General features: G+C 37.1%; 1 protein-coding gene across 1 annotated transcript in view; it reads right to left on the reverse strand.

The window, feature by feature from the left end:
- Positions 1 to 9,713, reverse strand: part of CLDN16 (claudin 16) — a 22,946-nt gene that overhangs the window by 395 nt on the left and 12,838 nt on the right. Inside the window, exons 2-5 of the mRNA XM_007466479.1 lie at positions 8,046 to 8,148; positions 4,311 to 4,475; positions 1,187 to 1,378; positions 1 to 524 (exon numbers count right to left, since the gene is read on the reverse strand). The exon at positions 1 to 524 is cut by the window's left edge and continues 395 nt beyond it. Coding sequence (XP_007466541.1) covers positions 391 to 524; positions 1,187 to 1,378; positions 4,311 to 4,475; positions 8,046 to 8,148 — 594 coding nt within the window. The 3' untranslated portion in view covers positions 1 to 390. The remainder of the gene's footprint in view (positions 525 to 1,186; positions 1,379 to 4,310; positions 4,476 to 8,045; positions 8,149 to 9,713) is intronic.

The raw sequence follows: 9,713 nt of genomic DNA on the forward strand, positions 1-9,713 counted from the left end.
ATCCTTTCAAAGATTAGAATCTCTGACCTCTTTTGAAAGTTGTTTTCTATTCTTAAAGCGTCATTTAATTTTAATATCACCATGTCACTATCTCTAGCAGCAATATCACAGCAAACAGTTTTATATCCCAGCAACCTTATCTTAAAATACAGGGAAAGTGTACGTGTGTATATGTGTGAAAGAGAGAGGGTAAAAGAATGTGGAAGAATATAAGAATAATTGAGAAGGAGAAGTGATAGGAGAATCAAACTTTTTGATTAAGCTAAGCAATTAATTTAGTTGAACAGGAAGTCTAGATAACTGTTCCTGGATTGGCCGGCTATTTTATTAACTTGAACATATTGATTGGTTAGTTAAACAACATACACACACGGACTGATATGTGTCACTTCACACTCTAGTGTCTACAGCATACATTTTGGCAGTCTGTGTCCGAGGGGCTGCGTATGACTGGGCCATGGAAACAGCTGTAGTTGAATAGGCTTTCCTCCTAGAATAAGGATAGTTCCTCTCAGGTCCAACATCTGTTTGGAAGAGATAAACATAGCGATATAAAAATAATTATGGCTCAGTAAACTTTGGGGGAAAATGTAATTTTATATACTCTTACCCAAAAGAGGCAATAATATAAATATTATAAGAAAGAATCATCTAAGAACCTAGAAGAAACTCTAAGATTTTCAACTTGAAAGTTAGTTTTAGATTTAAAATTCAGTCAAGTAATTTCCTTTTCTTTTCTTTCTTATGAGAAGAGGGATTTCCTTATTTTTTTTTCAGTGACATTTTGAGAAACCCAATAGTAACACATTACTCTCTTTAACAACAAGTATGCATTTGACTTGGCTCTCTGTCTACTTCTCTGTTTAACTCTAGATATAAATTTAGTTGATTGGGTGAAGTGAGATATATAAGATTATGACACATCAAAATAACCATTATATATTTGAATGTTAGACACAGTTGTAGCTGTAGTATTCTTTTTTTTACTTTTCAACAAATATACCACTAACAGGATAGTAAGTTTCTAGTATTGCAAATCAGTTGTCCTTGAACAACTGAAATTTCTAATGGCAATAGGTAGGGATCAAGTTATCAACATTACTTTGAGCTGGTGAGATGTGTTTCCATTGGGTTGGGAGGAATGATACTGGAGGCAAGGAAGTGTGCTATTTTATTTTGTTCTTACCTTTGAAGAGGTATAAGCAGCATGTGAGGACAGCACCAGCCAAGAAGCAACCCAGAGACCCAGCCATTCCAAGCCAACAGGACCAACCAAATTTATATTGGATGCCAAGAAATATATTGTGCAAAACCAGAGAAGAACGTTCCACGTAAACATCAACAGCATACCACACAGAGCCGATGATTCCAGGGGCACCTGAAGGAGATGAAAATTGCTAAAAATAATGCAGGCCTTTAAAACATTTAAGTCCAAGGAGATTTAAGAGTATTCTACTGTATTGTATTTAAGAGTATTCTATGGCTCCCCAGACCCATGACTGAAGTTATGTCAGCTACATAATCAGCACCCATATGGAAACTATGTTTTTAAAGTCCCTCATTTTAGTACTTTGAGATTAAAAACAAATAACTAAAGTAGAAATTGAAAATTTATCTAATACTCCCATACCATATTAGGATAGACTAAGAAATTTTGTCCATTTTAAATAAAATTTAATTCTCACAGATTAGTCTTTCTGAAAATTGATTGTCTTGAAACAATGCCACTAGAGTCCTCTTGCTTTAAAGGTATAAATTGCATGTCAGGGCTCATAGGTAAGAAAAAAGAGTGGGGAGGTAAAGGTAAGTAAGAAAAAAGAGTCAGACAAAAGGCTATATGAAAATGGTGCTTCTGAAATCTGTAACCCCCAAGAAACTCTCACATTTTTTCTCTAGTAAGTCTGTCTGTGATATCTATTGAAGTCACAATTTAATTGCATTCTTTTCCCAATTGTTTAATGCAAGAAGTTTAAGAAGGACCAGATCATGAACACATAGTAGCCATTAAAATACAGGGTGTAAATTACCACACCTTTTCCATAATACTTTAACCCATAGGTTTAGGATGAAAACTCTTTTTTGAAACTTAGAAACAGATTTTGGTATATATACATATACATATATATGTGTGCATATATATACATATGCACATATACACACACACACACACACACACACACATATATATATACACACATATATATGTGTGTGTGTGTGTGAAACGGAGCAGGACCTTATGGTCCTTTCTCCCCCACGTCCTCCGCCTACCTTTTGTCTGTGGAACAACTTTAGCCAAAGAATAAGTTTAATCAGAGATGTGAGAAAATGCAAAAGAAAAAAAAGCAGTCAGACAGGACAAAACAATGGTAGTTTAGTCAGCAAGCACAGTCAAGGACCTTCAGTTCCTTCTCAAGGGCTATGGATAGTACTCTGAGCCATATCCTGTGGGCTCTTTTATGGATACTGAAACCCATACCAGGTGGAAGAAGTTAACTATATGATGAGCAGACTGTAGCCATGACATCAGCTGCCACAATTCTGAGAACTGGCCTCAAAGAAATGGGAACAAACTGACCATGGAACTGAAGATTAACTGTACTTAAAACAATCAAGATGCTGCTGGTCAGACCACTGATGACCGATTTCAAGATGGCTGTCAGAGCTGACTGTACTGTTTCGACATGTAGCCCCTTCCCTCCACCTATAAAAGCTCTTGCTCCCTGATTGTCGGGGCGTGGAGGGGAAAGGTGTCTGCCCTCCCCACTGGTTGCCTGCATCCAAAATAAAGCAAACTTTCCTTTCCACCATCTTTACCTCTTTATTGGCATTTGAGTGGCAAGCAAAAAGACCCCACTTTTAGTTATGTGTATATATCTATGTGTGTGTATATATATATATGTGTGTGTGTGTGTATATATATAAATATATACATAGTATACTAATTTCAAATGATGATTCCAAGGCTTTGGCCATCTCCGGCAATTTAATTTAGTATCTCTTTAGCGGTTCCTGCAGGGATTTTCTTCAGTGACTTATTTTTCTTTAAATTTAGTTCATTTTGCTATTTTATAAAAAATGGAGTAGATTAGTGATGTCTCAAAAAGCATTCTAGAATAAAATTGCAAAGCATTAAATGATGTTTAAATTTGTTACATGAACGCGTTGTTACATACAAAAGCTTTATGTTATCACTAGGCTGGATATGGGAATGAATATCTTTAAAAGGAAAGCAAAGTACTAAATTCTTGCAATTTTTTAGTACAACCTAAGGATCCTTAGGGCCTTGTGTGAAAATATCAGGGAGGCCCCACTCTTGACTATGTGATGGGTGAGACTTTCAGCTATGGGCTTACTCTGCCCACATTGGGATCTTTACAACAACAATTAGGAGTAGGTATTATTGCTGAGGCTTCACCCTAATTTGTAGACCAAGAAAAGGAGACAGATTAACTGGCCTAAGGTCACACATTTTATATATGTATGCATATATATATATATATATAGATAGATAGATAGATAGATAGATAGATATTTACCTGCAAGCATTTGCTAACTTTTTGCTGCTACCATAAAAGAAGATGGTTTTCTCTCTGGAGGGTGGACTCATTGGTTTTCAATCTTCCTACACTTTGATTTCTTTCACAGTGTACTTCCTCCCAACTTGTATTACAATCCAAAGAAGACATGATGATAAAGGAAGACTAAATGGAATTTGATGACAGACCTCAGTATAATATCAATTTTGCTGTTTCACTAATAAACACCATATAAAGTGATTCTTGATTTATTGTTTATTACTCATGCTTGATTTATGTCTTCAGAACTCCATTTATTCACCAGCTTCTTAAGTAGAGATAACAGCATGATCTGTTTATTGTTACAGCTATGATCATATAAGTTGGCACATGAGAAAAGCCTAACACAGGACTTGGTACAATTTAGTGCATTGCCAAGAAGAACTGGTAAGGGTGTGTACAGGCAAGAAGGTGGCGGCTGGAGGCTTATTTTAGGATTTAACTTCAGGAATAATCACAAATTTTTTTTTTAATTTAAAGCTTTATATAACTTTTTAAATAGTTAAAAAATAGTTTGAGGACTTCAATAAACCCTGACCAGGGATATTAACAAAAGATTGATTATCTGATTCCAAAACTAAGGAAAGCAGGGTTGGTGGATGTACTCCTTATTCCTTCAATCTATAAAAGCAAGTCAAATATTATCCTAAAATGAACTGCTTCAGAACAGCACCCTTCTTCATCCCAAGACCTTAGTTGAGTATCTTTATCCCCATCACTAGTCCAGACCAATACCTGCTATAAGTAATGTGGTTCCAGCAACAAAGCAGATGCGGACTTTGATGTATGGCTCATCAGGGAGGAATTTCACACAGTCAAGACCAAGGAGCAGGGTAATAAATCCAAATCCAGCTAAAATATCTGCAGTAATCATCAGCGCCCTAGTTACCACCAGCTTCACTAGAAGATCAGAGCATGTGGTTTCAGCATAGTCAGAGGAAGGAGACATGTTAATACACAGAGGTACACCAAAAAGCAAACAACCACGTACATTAACACATGCCCACTGAATAAAATCAGACTTTAAATATGCATGAACTTGAAAATAAATACGCTTAATTTTTCATAAAATGCAAAAATAGTACAAGAATATCAACAGTATTATTTGGTTAAGGACTGCTTATTATAGTCCTGTTGGCCATCTAGTAAAATGCCTGGCATATGGTGGGGACTAAATAACTATTTCCTTTTTGCCTCCTGTTTTGGAATGAGTCTCATTCACAAGTATTAGCTTAATGCTGAATTGAAAGTAGAGTATCTCTTCTTCTGAAGACAACCAATAAATATTCAATAAATAAATAATCACTACATATTTTTGAAGTTTTATTGAAAAAATGTAACAAATTGGTTAAAATAGGGGAGCAGAATAAAATACTTCAAGACATCTCTTGCCAGTTCAGGTAGGAGCCATCAGCAGATCTTTAGAAGGAGAAGGAGCTTCCATAATTGAACAGAAGACTATTTTCTTTTATTCCTTCAGGTTGTGACCCTTCTTGGCCAACACTCTGCATTAACCCTTCAACCTTGCATTGTCAACGAAGCATATTTTAAAGCTATGGCCAATGAGAATATGTGGTAGAAAGTCCAGGAAAGAGAAGATCAGGTAAATAGAAGTAGAATAGTAGCAGTCATCTGCAATGGGATCATCATCAACTGTGAAAGCCTCCTCACCTGTGAGTCCCAGTGACACTAAATTAAAACTAGAATAATGTCACAAATGGAGGGTTAATTATCTGAAGTCAGAACTATTGTTACTTTAGTTGGCTACTGGAAAGGAGTGATAAAATTTATTCCTTTGATGGTATCATAATTATGTTTTATTTTCATAGTGACCTGGAGTTTCCTTGTGTTGAAATAATTTTTCCTCAATGATGAGACAACTTTAGGGGCTATTTAGTTATAGATGGCTTGTGTAAATGTGGCCAATTTTCCTCATTTCAAAAATATTTTTATAATCCATCTAAAAAAAGGAAATCAATGCATAAAATCAGTTTCTACCTTATTAATAGGTGAATATTTAAGATCTCAAAATGTGACATTATTTTTTTAAATTTAGGCTCAAATTTCAAATTTAGGCCAAATCTAAAGTTCATTTTGTTTTCTGCAAAATTAAGGAAAGAGAAAAATATGTAACTCATTAGGTGATATGAGTTTTTATATTTTAGCAGATCTCCTTGATCCTCGAATGTTATATATAAGTGGGCTTCCTATTCAGCACCCCAAACTAAGTGGTCCCACATTTTGGAGTGCCTCCCTTGAAATTTTCTAAGTCCTCTTCTGGAACCTGGGATCAACAGGGCCAGGGTTGCTATCTGGATGAGGTGCCCTGAAATCATTGTTGTCCCCTCTCTGACCCTTGCTCCCATACAAAGTGTGTCTCAGATGCTCTGTGGAACTACAGGACTCATGACTGTGGTGTCATCCAGGGGCCACATAGTTAGCCCAGTTCCAAGAGGGCAGCTCTGCAAGAGATTGCTAATGCTGGCCAGCCAGGAATTTCCTTTTGGAGATTATCTGAGATTTGGCTGCCAGAATAATGTTAAATACCCTGATTTGGGCGGTGGAGAAGCGCTCAAATTAACAGTATCAACAGGAGCCCTAAAAAATGCATCTGGGGGCTTCCCTGGTGGCGCCGTGCTTGAGAGTCCGCCTGCCGATGCAGGGGACACAGGTTCGTGCCCCGGTCTGGGAAGATCCCACATGCCGCGGAGCAGCTGGGCCCGTGAGCCATGGCCGCTGAGCCTGCACGTCCGGAGCCTGTGCTCCGCAACGGGAGAGGCCACAACAGTGAGAGGCCCGAGTACCGCAAAAAATAAATAAATAAAATAAATAAATAAATAAATAAAAATGCATCTGGGTCTAAATACTCTAAGTATACAAGGTAATGAGAAAGGTGATCTAATTGTGATTGTATAAAAGATACCAAAGACTAAAAATAAAATCTACTCTCTTACAGGTAACATCCTAACTTAGAGGGTACAGTTATATTATTTTCTTAGAACACATTTTCATCTCTCTAGTCTTTAAGCATATGATAGAATTTTTTAAAGAAAATTAATGGATTTTTAGCATATTATTTGAAAGTAATAGGTAAAAATATACCAAAAGACAAATGTGAGATAGTATAGGCAAAAGATAAAGGACCATTTAAAAATATAAACAGTGGTTTTCTCTGTGTAGTAGGCTTGTGAATAATTTTATTTTCTTCTTACATAAATGTATATAGCAAATATTTAAAAGTTTGAAATATTTCATCTTTCTATTTTCTTCTCAACTCTAACCATAGCACTGCATTTCTGCAATAGCCTAGGGTCCACGTGAACATGAATGCCCATTCCTACTGACCAAATCGTGCTTCTTTGTAGATAGAACTAGGTTAGTGCAAGAAGGGAAAAAAGAGGAAAACATAAAAGGCTTTTTTCTAAAAAATGAAATAAAAGCTTTATGAATTAAAAAATGTTTCAGGCACTCAAATCCTAAATGGCAGAGAAAGATATTTGTAGAGCACAGCTCCTTTTAAGTGCTTTTCCCTGAACCGAAATAGCTGTTCAGGGGAAAAGTCACATTCTAAGGGTTTGCTTTTCATTTATCTTGAGAAAAGAAGTTGTGATATTGTACCACGACCCATCATCTGATTTGAAAGAGACTAAAACCAATTTGCTTTAATAACAACACCAGTATTTCTTGGCACGATTGGATGTTCTAATAAGTAAATAAACAAACAAACACACAAAAAAATAAATAAATGGTATGGAGAAGAGTTGAGAGAATCAGTAATAAGGTTTTTTGATCTATGAAATATTTTATTCATAGAAACATGGGCCTTGTTAACACCTAATTGTAATTTAAAGCTAAAGGCAGGGAAGATCTAGGAGATGGCTTTATTATTTCTGCTAAGAATGTGTCACACATTTTAATATTTTTCATTCCCTGATCCCACAGTCTGTGTCTCTCTTTGCCTATCTGTCTCCCTATCTGTTTTTCTGTCTCTGTCTCTGCCCCTCTATATCCACTGTCTCTCTTTCTTAGCAAGTCATCCATTGAAGTACTGTAAACTTTCTATCTGACCTAAGTCATAGCTAAAAGACATCTCCGAAATGCTTTTCATCTAACCAGTCAATTCTAATCATAAAATCACTGCACCCTGAAGATTTCATTTCAATTTAAAAAGTGTTTACTGTAAGCCTGCTGTGTATAAGACACTATACCAGACCCTTGGTGGGACAGCAGAACTGAACAAGATAATATTTTTACCCTAAAGGAATTTATAAATACATGGGAAAAGATAAAATATGCTAAAAATGTTTCAATTCACATTTTAGAAATAAACTAAATTTCTAATTGAAACATTTAAAACTGGACAGAATCTTAATATTGAATCGTAAAAAACAAAAACACATAATGGAAACCTGAGTTCAATTTCCTTTGGTCTTCCCTCCCTGACAAGGGTGATGTCTAAGGCATACGTACAGGGGTGTTCAGCAAGTATAGAATCGTACTCATCACAGGTGCGAATCCCATCAAAAGCATTTGTGACACACTCCCACCAGAGGCCTCGGCATTTTGTGCTCACCTAGATGTTGGAGAAGACACCATGTGAAACAACTCAGGCAGACACACTTCAATTCACCTTGATCAAAGGAAGAACTTGGCTGTTGTGAGTTTGATAGCAAAGTACAGTGGTTACAAGCACGATCAGAATTTCATTTACAACAAACACAATGCATTTTACAGTATTTTCCCTTAAGCACTAACAATTCAAGGCTTTCCCCACCAGGAAGTAAAATCACTTCCAGATTTGGGGGAGGGGGGTGGGAAGAAGTCATGCCTAAAATGGATAAAGTCAGAATTAAACATATGCAAATGCCTATGGCTGGTTCTATCATCGAGTCAGTTTAATAGGGCAACAATTCATTTCACTACCATATGTTGACAGTTACTTATCCAAAAAATAAAAAAATCAATATAACAATAGGTGATAACTGTTGACATCTTGAGTCTATTAGGAATGTACATTAATTTTTCTTCATCATGAACAATGAGTCCCATGAAGAAACATGTTATTATATATGAAGTTCATAAATTTAAAATAATGGTCAAAGAAAGTTATACATAAAGACCATAGTGCTTCTTCCTTGCTCCACTGATGGACTACGAATGTTTAAGCTATGAGATGGATGTAAACAAACTGAACATTAATTTCATACAAGCTTGCAGTCATAACTCACTTTTACTTAGAAATGCTGTACAGATGATTCTAAGTATCCACTTAGAGCTAAAAGGTACAAGTGTCCTGAGCCTTCTCATATTTTACCTATAAGCTGTAAGTCAAAATAGATTTCCTAGAATTGTAAACATGCCAACAGAAAATGTTTTCAAGTATTCTTTTTTTTTTTTGGTACGCGGGCCTCTCACTGTTGTGGCCTCTCCCATTGCAAAGCACAGGCTCCGGACGCGCAGGCTCAGTGGCCATGGCTCACGGGCTCAGCCGCTCCGCGGCATGTGGGATCTTCCTGGTCCCGGGCACGAATCCGTGTCCCCTGCATCGGCAGGCGGACTCTCAACCACTGCGCCACCAGGGAAGCCCTTCAAGTATTCTTGACAGAGCTCATACATATGGAACAGAACTAATATGATTGTTTATTCTGATTTGATTACAGATTCACATTACCTTGGCAATCTGGGAATAGTTTAGTAAGATTTAGCCACAAACTATCTTGGAAAATGAAAGCTTAAAGTTTTCCTTAAAGAAAGAAGAAATAACAGAGCAGAGTGGGAAGAGAAATGCAAAGGCAGGGAGATTATAACTGGTGCGGAGAAGAAAGGAAGGAACATGAAACATTTGATTTGCAAAAGAAAATTATATCACAGAATATTTGTGCTATGAAACTTTTTGACCCATGTTCTGCTTTGAAGTTGTGTTGTGCACCAAATAAAACTCTACTGCTGGGCTTCCCTGGTGGCGCAGTGGTTGAAAGTCCGCCTGCTGATGCAGGGGACACAGGTTCGTGGCCCGGTCTGGGAGGATCCCGCATGCCGCGGAGTGGCTGGGCCCGTGAGCCATGGCTGCTGAGCCTGCGCGTCCAGAGCCTGTGCTCCGCAATGGGAGAGGCCACAGCAGTGAGAGGCCTGCGTACC

Source organism: Lipotes vexillifer, unplaced genomic scaffold (assembly GCF_000442215.2).
Source record: "Lipotes vexillifer unplaced genomic scaffold, Lipotes_vexillifer_v1.1 scaffold1104, whole genome shotgun sequence".
NCBI classification, from domain to species: domain Eukaryota; kingdom Metazoa; phylum Chordata; class Mammalia; order Artiodactyla; family Lipotidae; genus Lipotes; species Lipotes vexillifer.